At 37.1% G+C, this 16,973-nt stretch overlaps 6 protein-coding genes across 11 annotated transcripts; 4 read left to right on the top strand and 2 right to left on the bottom strand.

The window, feature by feature from the left end:
• Nucleotides 1-320: 320 nt before the first annotated feature.
• On the top strand, nt 321-1,680 carry LOC9327858 (ubiquitin-like protein ATG12A). The gene is made up of 6 exons (XM_002891750.2): nt 321-421; nt 564-622; nt 762-830; nt 922-984; nt 1,082-1,170; nt 1,393-1,680. The coding sequence occupies exons 1-5, from the start codon at nt 382-384 to the stop codon at nt 1,139-1,141; spliced, it is 291 nt and encodes a 96-aa protein (XP_002891796.1). The 5' UTR covers nt 321-381; the 3' UTR covers nt 1,142-1,170; nt 1,393-1,680.
• Nucleotides 1,681-1,786: 106 nt separating this feature from the next.
• On the top strand, nt 1,787-2,918 carry LOC9327859 (leucine-rich repeat extensin-like protein 3). The gene has a single exon (XM_002891751.2). The coding sequence runs from the start codon at nt 2,252-2,254 to the stop codon at nt 2,762-2,764; it is 513 nt and encodes a 170-aa protein (XP_002891797.1). The 5' UTR covers nt 1,787-2,251; the 3' UTR covers nt 2,765-2,918.
• A 162-nt stretch (nt 2,919-3,080) lies between these two features.
• On the bottom strand, nt 3,081-4,596 carry LOC9327860 (60S ribosomal protein L18a-like protein). 5 transcript variants are annotated; one of them, XM_021014486.1, is made up of 5 exons: nt 4,532-4,596; nt 4,019-4,067; nt 3,827-3,944; nt 3,627-3,744; nt 3,081-3,536 (listed from the first exon to the last, which is right to left on the bottom strand). In XM_021014486.1, the coding sequence occupies exons 2-5, from the start codon at nt 4,026-4,028 to the stop codon at nt 3,474-3,476; spliced, it is 309 nt and encodes a 102-aa protein (XP_020870145.1). In that variant the 5' UTR covers nt 4,029-4,067; nt 4,532-4,596; the 3' UTR covers nt 3,081-3,473. The 5 variants fall into 5 exon arrangements, with proteins under 5 accessions (XP_020870145.1, XP_020870146.1, XP_020870147.1 ...); XM_021014487.1 differs by having other exon boundaries at nt 4,019-4,071; nt 4,512-4,584; XM_021014488.1 differs by having other exon boundaries at nt 4,500-4,584.
• A 469-nt stretch (nt 4,597-5,065) lies between these two features.
• LOC9330544 (dihydrolipoyllysine-residue acetyltransferase component 3 of pyruvate dehydrogenase complex, mitochondrial) lies at nt 5,066-9,295 on the bottom strand. Its single transcript, XM_021013481.1, has 19 exons — nt 9,129-9,295; nt 8,713-8,803; nt 8,532-8,596; nt 8,325-8,407; nt 8,176-8,213; nt 7,775-7,830; nt 7,618-7,692; nt 7,441-7,533; nt 7,059-7,298; nt 6,889-6,961; nt 6,675-6,775; nt 6,499-6,584; nt 6,345-6,420; nt 6,190-6,257; nt 6,059-6,125; nt 5,884-5,979; nt 5,710-5,812; nt 5,510-5,605; nt 5,066-5,428 (listed from the first exon to the last, which is right to left on the bottom strand). The coding sequence occupies exons 1-19, from the start codon at nt 9,165-9,167 to the stop codon at nt 5,358-5,360; spliced, it is 1,617 nt and encodes a 538-aa protein (XP_020869140.1). The 5' UTR covers nt 9,168-9,295; the 3' UTR covers nt 5,066-5,357.
• A 126-nt stretch (nt 9,296-9,421) lies between these two features.
• Nucleotides 9,422-11,290, top strand: LOC9330545. 2 transcript variants are annotated; one of them, XM_021013486.1, is made up of 8 exons: nt 9,422-9,640; nt 9,764-9,829; nt 9,915-9,983; nt 10,072-10,125; nt 10,244-10,349; nt 10,623-10,706; nt 10,810-11,083; nt 11,167-11,290. In XM_021013486.1, exons 2-8 carry the CDS (start codon nt 9,786-9,788, stop codon nt 11,196-11,198), a joined length of 663 nt encoding a protein of 220 aa, XP_020869145.1. In that variant the 5' UTR covers nt 9,422-9,640; nt 9,764-9,785; the 3' UTR covers nt 11,199-11,290. The 2 variants fall into 2 exon arrangements, with proteins under 2 accessions (XP_020869145.1, XP_020869144.1); XM_021013485.1 differs by lacking the exon at nt 11,167-11,290 and having other exon boundaries at nt 10,810-11,157.
• A 532-nt stretch (nt 11,291-11,822) lies between these two features.
• Nucleotides 11,823-13,044, top strand: LOC110225015 (uncharacterized protein At4g02000-like). The gene has a single exon (XM_021013483.1). It carries the CDS (start codon nt 11,823-11,825, stop codon nt 12,981-12,983), a length of 1,161 nt encoding a protein of 386 aa, XP_020869142.1. The 3' UTR covers nt 12,984-13,044.
• Nucleotides 13,045-16,973: the final 3,929 nt, after the last annotated feature.

Raw genomic sequence — 16,973 nt, forward strand, 5'->3', positions numbered from 1 at the left:
CGGGTTTAAACGGCCGTTAAGCGGTCTGTTATCGGAGTTAACGACGTGTGCAAATGGGCCTGGTCAACGCAATCCAATGGATCATTTGTTTAGTTAACGCTTACTTAATGTTTAAATTGGCCTTATATGAAGTTGACGTATTAATTGGCCATTTTTTGAAAATTGGGAGATAAAACGACATTTTTCCCCTAAATTTTGTGTCAGATTCAGCTAATAGAAAAAGTTAATCGTTCCACATTATATCCTTTAGAAAATTGTTTATTTCAAACCCAATCTAATATGGGCTTTAAAAGCCCAAAACGAAGCCTCAATTGTTTTTCTCCAAATAGACGAGAAAAATAGAGTAACGTCGTCTTCTTGAGTTACGTAAACAAACCATCAATGGCGATGGAGTCGTCGTCCCCGGGCTCTGTTCGGAAAGGTTAGTCTTCGATTAATCGATGAAATTCGACAATTGTATCAACGGAATCCATGAATCAATCGATTCAATTACGTATATCTGTTGAAGATTTTCTCGGAGGACTTGGTTTTGATAGTTTCTAGGGTTTATATTTCTCTGACAGTTGTTGTTCATCTAAGAGCTACTGGAGGTGCTCCTATACTCAAACAATCTAAGTTCAAGGTATTGTCTTCCACGCAAATTAGGGTTTCTTTCTTTTTATCAATTCTTCCATCTCATGTTTTAGTTTGATGAATTTGAGTGTTGATGTTTCGTAAAATACTAATTGATCTTTGTGTGTTGTGAATGTTGGTGTAAATAGATTCCGGGGACTGATAAATTTGCTAAAGTGATTGACTTTCTAAGAAGACAGCTTCGTTCTGACTCATTGGTAAACAAAACACAGCTTCTTCTCTATTTGTATTTTGAATCGTTTAGAAGGCGATTAATCTTGATCTTGACATTGCTCTTTTGTTTGTAAGTTTGTCTATGTCAATAGTGCTTTCTCGCCAAACCCTGATGAATCAGTCATTGATCTTTATAATGTAAGTCTTTTGTTTGTGCATCAAGAATCTCTGTTTCTATAAGTACCCTTGGGATTGTCTTCTTTTTCCTTACATGGTGCTGGTTTGGTATGTGCAGAACTTTGGATTTGATGGTAAACTGGTGGTTAACTATGCTTGTTCCATGGCATGGGGCTAAAACTGAAGACTACAGAATTCTTAAACTGTGTAAGCACATTCTTTTTTTCTGTTACTCTCTTTCTTCTCTAGTTAAGATAATCTACAAAACTTTGATGTGATGTTTTCTCATATTGAAATTCAACTTAGCTTTCTGGTTTCTTCAATTCTTGAAGTTTTAAAATCATCTTTTCACAACTGATGATGAGTGAAAGGACATGATATATGAGCATCATCACTAAGTCGATTATATCTTGAGCTTTAACGTTTCAGGGTCGCGCTAGATGCTCGCTTTGTTGGAAAGATGACACTTTCAGATGAAAGTTGATGTGCATAATCAAGCAATGGAATACATGTACAAGAAAAAAAGACCATATCAGACTTCAGAAAACATTAGATTTCATTTAAATCTCGTCTTTGTATTTTCATTGGCTAGGAAAAAGTCTCTTGTACAGTTCTCTGAGATTGCAAAGGAGCGTTAAAACATTTTTTCATCTCTGCATTTTGCTCTTTCTTTCTTTGTTTTCTATGCCAATGCTTATATGATTTGTAGGTGAATTATTGGGTTTCCTAATTATGCTATTGTTTATCACTTGGTAAAAATTGAAAGAAAATAAAAAGATTGATCAAACGTTTACTAAAAATCTTACAAGTTAAAATCTTATATTAAAAAATTGCAAGGTTCTTAGTATATATAATTAATTTCTTCCATGGAATGAATTTGTTGGGATAACAAATGAACAGTTTTTTTTTTTTTTTTTTTTAAATATTAAACAATTTAATAGAATTATAACGAACTTGCAAAATCTAAACCTTTTTCTTACCGGAAAATTAACTAACTTTTATCTTCACCATATTTAGCCTTAATCCGTTATTCCCTCTCTGAGTTTTCCCGGGGAAATTTTACCGTCTCTCAAAGTTTTTCTTAGGTCAATTGTTCCACCAATCGTGACATCCATTTTCTTTTTCTTTGGAGACTCTTCTGAATTCAATTTGTCACAAAATCTTGATTCAAACGGAGACTTGTAATTTTCCTACAAAACAGAGAAGAAGGTTATGTCTTTTTTTCTACCGATGCCACATTCGGTGACGAAGACAAAGAAGACCGTTTTTTGATTCAATCTCATCAAAAATGGGTTTTCTTCAATCTCTCTTCAGATCTCGGAGCCTAAATATTTTGATCCTCGCTCTGTTTTTCAGCAGTAATAGTTTCCCTCTCGTCCAATCACAAGACCCACCTTTCATTCCACAATCTCCTCCGCCTCCACCGCCACCTCCACCACCACCGCCGCCTCCTCCTCCTCCTCCACCACCACCACCGGCACCACCTGTCAATGTGAGCGTCGATACAGGCACTGCTCCACCACCTCCTCCAGTCACGGATATGATTAAGCCTCTGTCTTCTCCGCCGCCACCTAAACCACCACCGAGGTCACAATCCCCTCCGCAGCCTCCCCAAAAGAACCTGCCACGGCGGCTTCCTCCTCCTCCTCGGCCTCCGGAGAAATTGAAAAGCGGTGGTTTAAACAAAGGGAAGACGGTGGGACTTGTCTTTGTTGGGTTAATAGCAATGTTGCAGGTCCTCGTTGTTGTCTTCTTGGTTTTCAAGAGAAAGCAGCTTTTCAGCTTGAAAGACACTAATTGAGATTCTAACCATTTCCGGATTGACCTTAACTATTTTGTTCATTTGAGGCCATTTATTAGAGATGAGAGTGTATTAGGAAGACAGAAAATGCAAGCTCTAAACTCTTATGCAAAATTGTTTCAGAAATCTCATGTGTTTGTCTTTTCAAGATCAATCTGATTCACCAGATGGTTTGGTTTGCACTATTATCGTCGTCCGTTATGGTCCTTTAAAAGACTCGACACTTTCTGCAATCTTTGGATGTGATTTATGAAATAAATGATGATGCTGATGAGATGATGATTTAAATAACACTAGACATAAGAGGCAATACAAATCCTAATCGTCAAAGCTTCTTCCCTTAATTCCATTCCTTTCTCTGTTTCTTGAGGTTCAATAAGAAAAGAAAGACAGAAAAGACTTTGAACAAGGAAGATAAGAACCAGACATAACCTTGGGTAGGGTTCTTGTCTGGCTTAAAATACAAGCCTGAAACTACATAAATCTCCAAGAGTTATATATATCTCATTTCAATTGTTTAAAAGTATACACTGACTTATGTACAAAGCAAACCAAATTTTGATTCAAAAAGGACTAGCAGTACCTTCTTCTCTCCGAAACCGATATTTGTCTTCATCAAATTGAAATATTTTTCACTTGGTGTGGAAACAGACTTTTGAAGTTGTTTTCCTTTGAAACTCAGAAAGAATATGCAAAGTGTAACAAGACTCTAGCGACCCGAGAAAACAAGCACAAGCACGGTGATCACAAGTGCAACAGAGAATATCAAAGCCTGCATACAATTTTGAAGCAAAATAGATAAGTTGGTAAATCCTCCTTTACAGCAAAATTCGAGGAGAATGCATTGGATCTGATAACTCACAGCTATAGCAGAGGCAGCAAGACCAGATCTTTCCCGAGGATCTCTACGGTAATAGTTTGTCAAATATAGAAATGTAGCAACGTACCACGCAAATGGGAAGACGAATCCAAGAAGAAACCTAACATAAACAGGTAAAAAGAATTTGCTTCAGCAAGACACTATATATCCACAATAATAAGAAGAAAAAAGAGTCTACTCACGAGAACCATCCGATTCCACAACCGAAGCAAGGAAGGGGCTTATAGAAATGGCCTAACTCAGAGTCCTCAACATCATCACGGATTAGAATATACTTTCCTTTCCTTTGTTCCTCTAAATCTGCTAACAACATATTCCAAATAATGGTGTCATAAACACAAAGCTGAAGAGAAATGGACAATTTGTGAACTTACTAGCATTCATGGCGAAAGAACTCGATTAAACTTCCTCTCACCAAGTAACCTGAACATCAAAATCAGAAAAAATACAGATTTGACTCAGACAAAGATGCAAGGCAGAAACTTTTGAATGTAAGAAAGACAAAGCTGAGTTTTTTTTTCTTATACAGATTTTTCAAATGCAGCAACCAATGTCAAGCAGAGGAATTTCAAATTAAAAATCTGAGGATACTAATAAGAAGGAAAAATTCAGGAGAAATCTCAGAGAACATACATTTCCCGATATCCAAAAATTATGATGATTCAATACAGAAGATAAAAAAAAAAAGAAGAAGAAGGAATTAACATAAACCCTAGACGTCTGAGGACAAGAAAGCAATCAAGAACAAAACCCTGTTGATCCTTAGAGAAAAAAGGACGAATTTTTTTCCGACTAAAATCAAACGGGAAAGGGACAAAAAAAAATTCACCAGAAAAGTTGTTCAAACGAGCTTGCCTGAGAGAGAGAGAGAGAGAAAGAGAGATTGCCTGAGAGATTCGCGACCGTGACCGACGGGAAGAGAGATTCTTGCTTTCGTTGCCTAACGTTTTTTTTTTTTTTTATTCTTCTCGATTTTGTTATATTTATTTATTTGTTTATTTCGTTTTCGACGAAGTTAGCTGAAGATTTTTATTGGATTTCTTAAAATATAATAAATATTAATAATGGCTGAATCAGATATTTCTTTAATGGATTTTGAAGCTGGAAAAGGGCAATAAAAAAATCGCATTGAAAAAAGAAGAAAAAGGAAATTGAGGATATGATTTGAACGTGTAAATAATTCTGTTAATTAGACATAATTGAATAAATTAATCAAAAAAATAGTATGTGTAAAAAATGTTATTGATTAAATAAATAAATCATAAAAATATATATGAGATACGCAAAAAAAAAATCCTAGAATGTTTTGATTTCGAAAACTCTCAAAATGTCCTCGAACTTTGAGTAGATCTATCTTAAAAGTTAAACCTCTAAAATTTTAAACATGTAATGTTATTGGATAACCCTCAACAATGGTTTCAGCTGAAAATTTAGGATTTTTTTTTGCATTTAAGATCTCAAGAAAAACACAAACAGTTTTTTTGTGACGACAACACTCTATTTCACCGCCCTCCATGAACAACCAGAACCAGCAAAGAATATGCTAAAATCCAGTTTATAGTAGAAATGCTGAATCCCCTCCAGACCTCCACCCATATTATTCAGAGAAACAAAAATCCCAAAAAAAAACCCGAAAGAAACAGAGATTTTCAACGTACAATAACAGAGACTCTTACGAGCTTTGATGTGTTTTTCCATTGTGTGGTTCTCTTTTTAGAGTAACATAGATTCAGGGTTCTCGATGTATCCCTTAAATGCTTTCAACCATTCAGCTCCAATGGCACCTGCAGAAAGAAGAAGAAGATTAGATTTATACAATGATGATGAATGATAATGAATCAATGATGATAGAAGAACCGGATTACCGTCTACTACGCGATGGTCACAGCTCAGTGTAACAGGCATGTAAGAAGCAAAGTTGAATTGATCTGCTCCGTTACCAGGGACAACTCTCTTTTCAGCTGTTTTTTTTAAGAATCAGACACAACATGAATCAGTTATTGGAACTTTCGTAAGGTAGTAACAAACTCGGTTCTGCAGTGAGAGAGAGAGAGAGAGAGCATACCGGTTCCAACTGCTAGAATGGCGGCTTGAGGTGGATTAACAACTGCACAAAATTGCTTGATGCCAAAAGGTCCTCCCAAGTTAGAGACTGTAAATGTTCCTCCCTGAGAAAACGAGAATATTAGCCTGTTTATTGAAATATATGATTACTGAGTAAGATAATGAATTCTCTCACCTCATAATCTTCTGGCTTTAAGCTGTTCTCTTTTGCTTTTTGAGCCAATAACCGAACTTCTTCTCCAATTGTGGACAGACCCTTCTTGTCTGCGTCCTGGAATCAAGAAATTGATATAATTCAGCAATCTCAAGTTTGTGCTACAGCGAAGGGTTAAACATTATTTTGCACACACCTTCACAACAGGGACATACAGCCCGTTTTCTGTCTGCACTGCGACGTTGATGTTCACATTTTTAAACCTATAGAGAAAGGTTACGATGCTTGCTACCCCATTCATGTTCAAAAGGTTGTCAATGTACTTACTGGCGGATATAATCGTCAGTCCATGAACTATTGCACTGAGGAACTTTTCTGAGAGCTAATGCAGCAGCCTAAAACGCATGACGCCGGTAGGATATTTTAAAAGATCTGTTGGCTTGCATGTAAAGTACACACAACTATACACAAGTAAGATGTACCTTAACAACAAGATCATTGACAGATATCCGTTTCCCACCAGAAGCCTCTTGGAATGAATTAAGCTGACTCCTCAGACTGCATATACAAAATCACTTTGTCTAGCTTACCCATTGACAGCGACTCAAAATACATCATCCAAGACTTTATACTTACCCCATAAGTTTATCAACACATGTATCGACGGTTAAGTAATAGTGAGGGATAGTTTGCTTTGAGAATGCCAAACGTGAGGCTGTGACCTGCCAAAATTAAAAAGTTAACGAGGTTTCAGAATCCTTGAACCTATTAAAACTGGCTTAACAATGCTGCAAGGGTTATATAGGTTTTACCTTTCGTATCTGAGAATGAGGGGCGTCAACATAGTCCAAAGCTGGGGCCTTAGAATCAGTTGACTTAGATGGCTTCGCAGTAGCTCCTGTACCACTTGAAGCTGCACCATCGGAAGATGTATTAGGACACAAGGATGAGTGATAACTGTAAACAGAGGCAAGAAAGGTCTGAAAGAAAAAGAAAGGAAAGGAAGAGTCAAGGAGTTACTTATACCTAAATACTCATCGATATCTGCCTTCACTATCCGTCCTTCAGGACCTGTGCCTTTGATGTTTGCGAGAGGCACCTGATGTTTTTTTAAGTAAGCGAGAAGAAAAATTAAGCAGGAAGATTAAGAAAAATATATATATATATATATATATTTAACACAATGTGATACTGACATTATTATCTTCAGCCAACTTTCTTGCAAGAGGACTAGCAAAAACCCGATCTCCTGTGGGAGATACGCTACGCTTGGAAGCCTTCGGTTCAGGAGGCGATGATGGCTGTTCGACCTTCTCTTCCTTTGGTGGGGCAGGAGTTGGTTCTGCTTTAGGAGGAGCGACATCAGCAGTAGATGATGGGGTGTAATCTTTGAACTTTCCAATGTCTTCTTCATCTTCAACTGTAATAGCAATTACCTACTAGAAGCTAAAAGAAATTTGACATGATCCAAATAATTCCATTTAACATTTCCACAAATGGACTGTGGATCCTGATATCAATACCCCGAGTCCCATGAGAAACCATCATAATACATAACTCTACAGACAATTTTCATACCTCGCCGACTTGAATTTCTTTTGAACCCTCCGCCTTTACAATCTTGGCGAGATAGCCCTCTTCCATGCATTCCATTTCCACGGTTGCTTTGTCCTACAGAACATAAACTAGTTAGAGTTATTTCCAAAACATGAAAAAAAAAATACGGAGATGAGATTCCATCTAGATTGACATTACAGTTTCAACTTCACAGAGTACTTCCCCAGGAGCAACTTTATCACCTTCTTTTTTCAGCCACCTGGCAATGTTACCCTGAAAATTGGGAAAACAGCTTATTAGAACGTAAAGATAAACGAACATAAGTTTCGATTAAGAGGTAAATAAAGGTCCATGCCTCAGTCATTGTTGGCGAGAGAGAAGGCATCCCGATCTCTTGATGAGGAGGCAGATCTGAAACACAATTTCAGAAATGTAGAGCTCATACCATTTAGCATTCTCAAGTTACACAATTGTTTAAGCACTATGCAACTGACTTAGCAGGGATTTTGCAATAAAGCCCTTTAACCGTTATCCAGATACAGAATTAGCGTATCCAAGGAATGATCTTTTTTTAGGAAAGCCATTAAATCTGATATTGCTCAACTAAACCCAGATGAATGGCAATGCAAAACAGATTATCCTTAGCTAAAATGGAGTCTGTGAATATGTATGTAAGAGCAATGTGGAAACAACAAGAGTAAAGTGAAAAAAGCTCATAAAACAAATTTTAAAGGTCTGAGAGAAAAAGCTGACTACCTGAACCCGATGAAAATCCTCTAGCTGATTGCATATAACTGATATGCAGAAAAAATAAGCTTATAGTTAGGAATAAAAAGAATCTATACAAGCAGGCAGCTGAGGCTAATGCAACATCGGCCACAAAGAGTAAGAGAATGAGACTGAACCATGAAAATTGTTTTCCAAATATTGGCCTTCCCATTGCACTACTAAGAATTGTTCTCGTAGTTGAAATACCGCACACTGGTACCTGCATAATGGAATAAACGACATGAAGGCCATGTAAGACTCTTAAATTTTTTGCTAAACTAGTCAACATGATACAATGAGAAGAGAGAATGCTACACAGCTACAGAGAACAGCAACAAACTTACAGTGCCAATGCTACATTTGGAAACCCTTTCCAGTGGGGAATAACCAAGACGGGCACTGAAAGAATCTGCAGACCATCACAAAAAAAAGCTGAAGCAACAAGCAGAGAGTCTCACAGATACTAACCATAGAACCAAACAAAAGAAAAACAGAAAAATTTATACCTAAGGAGGATAACATTACCTTGTCTGTTCAGAGGAGCTCGATTAGTGTTCGAGAAGTATCGGACCGTTGCAGCATGCTCACGGTGCAGTAAACTCGAAATATCCTTCAACTGTTAAAATTACAAAAACATCAAGTGGCGTTACAGATCTCAATCATCTCTCAGAAGCAAGCTGACTCATAAATCACAAATGATCATAAAACTCTCAATCTAGCTAATTCAGCATATTGCTCGATTGTACGTAAAAAACAATTATAGATTATTACAATTCAATTGAATCTCTAAAAGAAGAAACAATTATTCACACCCAATTCAGATAATACTCAACGTAGAAAGAATGTGCAAAACCTAATTTCGTAATATCAATACTCGATCGCTGAAGAACATAAAAATATACAAAATGGTCGGAGAAAAATGTAATCGAGAAACAATTTACCTTCTTGGAATGATTGATGATGCGTGACGCATAAGCCATTGATTCACTATCGGAACTGCTTCAGCCGATCCGATTATCGTTTATCGCAGCTCTCTGTGTGTGTTTTGGAGCTCTAACTATGGAAGAAGAAAACTTTTTGGTTTGGACTGCTAGGGCTTTTTTCCTTTATTGAAATTGTTTTTTAGTATCTCTCAGCTTTCTGATTTTAGTACCAAAAGACAGCAAAAATCAGAGACTGGTGAAACGAGAGAGAAGACACTGCGTATATAGCACAATCGTACGGTCGAGATTAAAGCTGACTTTATTAATTATAGGCCTGAACGTTTTAGGCCCGTTAAGGACTTATAATGGCCCAATCAGATTGCTATATATTTACGATTTTGCGTTTTGAGTTTTTTTTTTTTCGGTTGGAAATTAAAAGAAGTAGAAAAGCGGGAAACAGAGAATTAGTTACGTCTTCTTCTCCGACGAGACGACTGCGATTGAGTTTTTCTGAAGATATCGAATTCAAGGTATATAGAGTTAATCTTTATCTTCTTCCATGGAAACCGAATGATATTTACTCTAATGATCAACATCTTTCTTTTATTTCGCGTTGGCATAAAATTTTCCAGTTTATTTCTCTCTTTCTTCAGCGACGAGCCTTCTTACGTGGCCATGGATTATGAAGATAGTTCATCAGATTCGAACGCTTCCTCTGGGTTTGTGATCTCTTGGCTTCTGGGGATATCAAAGAGTTCGATTCAAAAATCTCTGCTTCAATTTCTTGATTTTTTTATTTTTCAGCGAAAAGACTTCATCAATGGCCATGGATTCTGAAGATAATTCATCAGATGCGAACATTGTTGGTTCTGGGTTTGTTAACTTTTCTATCCTTTAACAGCAATCTTTTAAATTGATCTTGTGTGGTATGTTTCGATAGATTTGTATCTCTTTTTTTCAGTGACGAGCTTTCTTCAGCGGCCATGGATACTTCAGATGCGAACGTCACCTATGAGTTTGTGACCCTTTTGGATTCTTCACCACAAATAATTTAAATTGATCTTTGGTTTATGGTTTGTTTCTCCATGTTTTGACAGATTTTGTTCCCCTTTTTACTTTAATTTGTTTTCCAGGTATACGTTAAGTTTAGATGATATGGTTTTGGAAGCTTTATCAACAATCGATGATGAACATGATGGATCTGGTCGTGATGTCGATGGGATTTTCGAATATAACAATGTTAGGAGATTCTCTCTCCCTTTCTATAAGTATCTGTCTTCAGGTTTGATCTGAGATGGTGATGATTCCATGTATAGCTTGTGTGTGTGTATAGTCAATAACTGATTACAATACAGAGATAATGCAACATTAGGATCAGAAAATTGACAAGTCTTGGTTTTCTCATTCCTATTATTGTTCTTGATCACCAAGACACCAACCATCATATATGCTCTCTTCTTTACGTTTCCTAGCTAGTTATAAAGTTGTTCTTGTGGTTGGTATAAATTGCAGGAACGGTACGTAATACCGGAAAATGTTAGGGAGCTATTGAAAGACGAGCTTGAAAAACTAATTGCTGAAAGGAAAATAGAGAAGGTAAACTATACATTAATTGCCTCATACTAAATGCAAGTTGCAAGATTTCCTTGTAGAATTTTTGTTTGATCATTTCAGTAAAAAAAAAACTTGCAAAATGCAGGTAGGAAACCGCTACACGATAATGCCCCAACGTGTTCCTACCACAGCAGCTACTGGAGAAGATTCCACAATGCCACAAGAGTCAGCAAGTACTTCTCTCGTACCAAGAGCACCAGAAGAAAATCCTCAGATAGACGCAGTAGCAAAAGTAGTCGCAGAGGCAGAAAATTTTGAGTTCCAAGCGAAAGAGGCACAAGAACTTGTCGATAGACACAGCCAGATGCTAGATTTAGAGAGATTATTCTTGGAGTTAGCCGTAGAAATCCTTAACCGATGTAATGTCCAACTCTTAACCACATCATCATCATCATAACCATCATCATCACCATCACAGGCCTTTTTGCTTTGTTCCTTGCAGGTGCTAATGGTCAAAAGATTTTCCTGCGGTAAAAAAGCTTTGATCTCCTGGTCCGGTTCAATGTGGATGTGTTCGATAACCGGTTTTTTTTTTTTAATAGTTTTTTGGCTTTGAGTAAAAAAAAGTGTGTAAAATTCCATTTGACTAAACTGATCAATTTTGTCACTTCTGTGTAGTTTAGAGGTTAAATGTTTTTGATTGTAAAGTCAACAAACTACAATCTTTTACATTTTGTTAATACAAGTTTGTGCATTGCATTTGCAGATATTATTTTTAGAATTTAATTTATTATTTTTCTAATACTACATTTTTTAAAAAATAAAGAGTGTGTGAGGAAATTTAGTGTCCAAAAAGCTCCGTTCTCTCTCCTAGCAGGTGAACTAGCCGTTATCTCTTCTCGCCGTCTTAATCATAGCCGTCCCAATCTTTGGGTTTCAGTACTTCTCTCTCAGGTTTCTTCTGTCTGAGCAGAGCCTTCACCGGAGATATTCTCGTTTTCTGACCGGTTTTGAATTTCATCCTTTGAAAATTCCTCTGTTGAAGTAAAACTCTCTACTCTTGGTTGATTTTGGTGACTCTCGACATCAAGGTTTTATTATTTAGGTTTCAGCTTTAAATCTCCTCTGTTTTTCTGGTTTGGTTATTGGAAATCCGTGATGGATTTTCAATTGGAAAAGTATCTTCAGGAGATGTCAATTGAAGAAGAGGAGGATAAACCAATTATTCTCTCCAATCAACCTCAATTCTTCGCCACTGAAAGAAATTCGCGAAGTCTATTGGGTCGTTTTCTTAATCCTGATAATCAACGTATGAATAAATGGATCTTAGAGATGCCTAGAATCTGGAGATTATATGATCGGGTTCGTGGGATAGCTTTATCAAGGGATCGATTTCAGTTTATCTTCAATAATGAGGCGGATCTTATTGAGGTTTTGAAAACTGGTGTGTGGACTCAAGATGATTGGTGTGTAGTTATGGAACGTTGGGTTGAAAATCCTCCACCTGATTACCTGATGTTCCTTCCGGTTTGGATTCGACTTCGAAATATTCCTGTCAATAACTATACTCAGGCCACAATTGCGACGATAGCTGAGCGTGTGGGACAGATCATTGATTTTCCTTTTGAAGAAGAACAAGCTCAAAGTCGGGATTTTGTACGAGTCAGAGTCCTTTTAGATGTCTCTAAAGGGCTGAAAAATTTCAAGGAAGTGCAAACTCCGAATGGATCTATAGTTAAGATTGGAATTGACTATGAAAGGATTCGTAAACGCTGTTTTCAGTGTCAGAGGTTAACTCATGATAAATCAAAATGTCCTTTCATACCTCCTCCGAGCTTGACTGTTACTTTGAAGGAGGTTTCAGTTTCTACTTCATCTTTTGCTCAAGATAAAGAAGTTGCTGCTCCTATGAATTCTCCGTGCTCTAATCAGTCTCAAAGATCACCAAACTTATTGACTGATGCAATCAAAGCTTCCTCTTCTCAGACTTCCTTACCAGACCAGGTCAATCTACTTCCAGAGTTTTCATCAGGTACTTCTCTTTCTGGATCATCTTTTGTTTTCTCTTCTGGTTGCTTAGATGCAAGCTCTTCTGGCTCTCATTTAGAAGAAGGGACTGCTAGTAAAAAACCAGAGTCTTGGGTTAGAAAATCTAAAGAGAAAAAGGTTTATGTAAAAAAAGGAAGTATAGGAGCTTCTGTGGCTCCTTCTGAAGTTGGTTTAAAACGGAAAGGCCTAGATAAAGGAAAAGGTGTTGCTAAACATCTTAAGAGAGACAATGATACGGTGGTTCCTTGTGAACCATCGCAGTATCACTAGGCATCTTAAGTTGGAATTGCCAAGGTATGGGGAATCCTTGGACAATTCGGCATCTTAAGGAAATGAGAAGAATTCATTTCCCTGATATCTTATTCCTCATGGAGACAAAGAATTCAGATGACTTTCTTTTAAAAGTTCATGGTTGGTTAGGTTATGATAATTTTAGAACTGTGGAACCTGATGGGCTCAGTGGAGGTCTAGCAATATTTTGGAAAAATATTCTAGACATTGAGGTACTTTTTGCTGATAAGAACCTCATAGATTTAAAGATTTCCAATGACTCAAAGATCTGGTTTATTTCTTGTGTTTATGGGAATCCAGCAGCTCATCTTAGACCTATAGTATGGGAGAGGATTTCTAGGATTGGTATTTTGAGAAAGGAGGCTTGGTGTATGATAGGAGACTTTAATGAAATATTATCTAACTCGGAAAAACTAGGTGGTCCTCTTCGTGTTGATAGTTCTTTTCAATCTTTTAAGAATTTTTTGGAGATCTGTGATATGTCTGAACTAGGCAGTACTGGTAATGGTTTTACCTGGGGTGGTATAAGGAACAAAGAATGGATTCAGTGCAAGTTAGATCGGTGTTTTGGGAACCCGGCCTGGTTCTCTATGTTCCCAAAAGCTCATCAATGGTTTTTAGAGAAACTTGGTTCAGATCATAAACCTGTACTGATGGAATTTTCAGGGGATAAAGAATTTTTTAGAAGTCAGTTCAGGTTTGATAAAAGATGGGCTGAGGACCCATCCTTTTTGAAAATGCTTACTCAAGCTTGGAACAAGGACCCTTCAGGAACATCTTCTGGTTTTCTCCTTAAAGCTGAACGTTGTAAAACAGCAATCCAAGGGTGGAAGAAGAATCTTTGGTCAAATTCAGATTGGAAGATTAGAAGATTAAGAAAAGCTCTAAAGCTGCAAGATGAATCTCTTAATCCTTGTTTTTCTCGCATTCGCCAACTTAAGTGTGAATTAGCTGTTGCTTTTAGGGAAGAAGAGATTTACTGGCGACAGAAGAGCAGGGAGAAATGGATGCATGATGGGGATAAAAATACAGAATTTTTTCATGCCTCAGTGAATTCTGCTAGAGCTAAAAACTCTTTGCAGTGTCTTGTTGATGATTTTGGAAAGGATCATTTCTCAGATAAAGAAAAGGGAGAAGTAGCTACTCAGTATTTCACTCAGCTTTTTAAATCTTCACAACCGACTCTGGCTTCTGATTTACTTGACAATTTTCAACCCAGAGTCTCATCTGAGATAAATGCTGATTTATCTAAATTTCCATCAGTTGATGAGATTAGAAATGCTGCCTTCTCCATTAATAGTGACAGTGCTCCAGGGCCCGATGGATTGACAGGTTTCTTTTTTAAGAAGTATTGGGAGATTATTAAACATCAAGTCATTACAGAGATCCAAAATTTTTTCCACACTGGTATTCTCCCTAAGGAATGGAATCACACAAATTTGTGTTTGATCCCTAAGATTCCAGCAGCTTCTAGAATGACTGATCTCAGACCAATCAGCCTCTGTTCTGTGCTTTATAAAATAGTATCCAAAATTTTAGTCAATAGGCTGAAAAAACATCTTCCTCGGCTTATTTCACCTACTCAGGCAGCTTTTGTTTCAGAAAGAATGATATCTGATAATATTTTGATAGCTCATGAAGTGATTCACAGTCTTCATTCTCATCAGAAGTTTTCTAAATCATCCATGCTACTCAAAACAGATATGTCAAAAGCTTATGATAGGTTAGAATGGTCTTTTTTGAAAGGAATTCTTCAAGTTATGGGTTTCTCTGACATCTGGATTTCTTGGATTATGGGATGTGTAACTTCGGTGTCTTATTCGGTATTGATTAATGATCAACCTTATGGTTTCATAATACCTGAAAGAGGTATTAGACAAGGAGATCCTCTTTCTCCTTTTCTTTTTGTGTTAGGCACTGAAGCTTTGATTCACCTTTTTCAACAAGCTGAAGATCAAGGTGTTATTTCAGGTATAAAATATCATTCCTCTGCTCCAGCTATTAATCACTTACTCTTTGCGGATGATAGCTTATTCCTATGTCAAGCAACAAAAGATCAATGTGATGCAGTTCTGCTCTGTCTTGAGAAATATGAAAAAATGTCTGGTCAACAGATTAATAAGAAGAAATCTGCTATTACTTTTGGTTCTAAAGTTGCTGAGGATACCAAAGATTGGGTTAAAAATGCAACAGGAATTTTTTTGGAGGGTGGTACAGGGAAATACTTGGGGCTTCCTGAATGTCTTAGTGGTTCCAAACAGCAGCTTTTAGGGTTTATCAAGGAAAGACTTCAATCCAAGCTCACAGGATGGTATGCTAAAAAGCTCTCTCAAGGAGGAAAAGAAGTTTTATTGAAATCAGTTGCCATGGCTTTACCTGTATATGCCATGATGTGTTTTAAACTTCCTAAAAGTACTATCAAGAACTTGACTAGTGCTATGATGGAGTATTGGTGGGGTAATTCTCAATCTCAACACAAGATTCATTGGATCAGTCATGACAAAATGACAATGCCAAAATCTGCTGGTGGTTTTGGATTCAGGGATTTGGAATTATTTAATCAAGCTCTTCTTGCAAAACAAGCATGGAGATTATTGAATGACCCGGATTGTTTGTTTTCAAGATTCTTCAAAAGCAGGTATTTCAGGAAAACATCTTTCTTACATGCAAAATTGAGTTCTAGACCTTCTTATGGTTGGCGAAGTATAGTTTTTGGAAGAAATTTACTTAGCAAAGGACTCAAGAGTGTTATTGGTGATGGGAAGGATACCTTAGTCTGGATTGATAAGTGGATTTTTGATGAGTGTGCTAGACGTCCTGTTGGTCTTCATTCCCTAATGAATATTAATCTCAAGGTAGCCTCTCTTATTGATTGTCACTCTAGTTTATGGAATATCAGTCTTCTTAGAAGACTTTTTCATCATGATGATGTGATGCGTATTATATCCACTCCACCATTATTAGCAAGAAAAGATTCTTTCTGTTGGGCTTGGAACAGGAATGGTGTATACTCGGTGAGATCTGGATATGAGATGATCTTTAGACTGGCCAACAAGGAGAAATTTAGTGAACCAACCATTTCTCCTGATCTGTTTTCTGTGTTAGCTGATTGTTGGAAAGTTAAAACAGCTCCAAAAATTCAAGTTTTCTTGTGGAAAAGCATTAAAGGGGCTATTGCAGTTTCTGCAAGGTTGGCTACAAAAGGAATCAAGAACTATGATGGATGCCTTTTATGTGGTGCTGCGGAAGAGACAATCAACCACATCCTCTTCATTTGTCCCTATGCTAGACAGGTGTGGGCTCTCTCTCATATTCCTTCTCCTTCTGGAGGTTTTGGACCTTCAGAAATGGTGAACTTAAAGTATCTTATAACTCTGCAAAAGAAGGCCAAGTGCATGATTGAGAGTAGATCAGTTTTTCCTTGGATTGTTTGGCTTTTATGGAAAAATAGGAACAAATTGCTTTTCAATGGCTCTATTTATCCTCCAGAATTGTTAATACAAAAAGCTTATGAGGATTCTACAGCTTGGTTATCTGCTCAATTGTTAAGCCCTGAGGTTTTTCCTATTTCCTTGATGAAAGATTCTCATTGGTCTCCTCCATTATGGGATGAAGTCAAATGCAACATTGGTTTTTCATGGTCAAAAAAATATGCTCTGTCTGGTGCTTCTTGGGTTGTCAGAGATGCTATGGGTACTGTGTTACTCCATAGTAGAAGATCTTATTCTCAGATTGCTTCTGTTTTTGAAGCAAAAATTAGGAGTTGGAAATGGGCTCTTGAAAGCATGCAGAGTTTGAAATTTGAAAAAGTTCTTTTTGGTGCTACAACATTTGAAATTATTCAGGCGCTACACAAACCAACTGCTTGGCCTTCACTTGTAAGTCATATTTTTCCTCTGTTACATTTGAGTAACAATAAGACTAGATGGGAGATCATTTTGGAACCTATTCAGTGTAATCTAGGCGCCT

The sequence above is a fragment of the Arabidopsis lyrata genome (genome assembly GCF_000004255.2).
Source record: "Arabidopsis lyrata subsp. lyrata unplaced genomic scaffold ARALYscaffold_1, whole genome shotgun sequence".
Classification (NCBI taxonomy): domain Eukaryota; kingdom Viridiplantae; phylum Streptophyta; class Magnoliopsida; order Brassicales; family Brassicaceae; genus Arabidopsis; species Arabidopsis lyrata.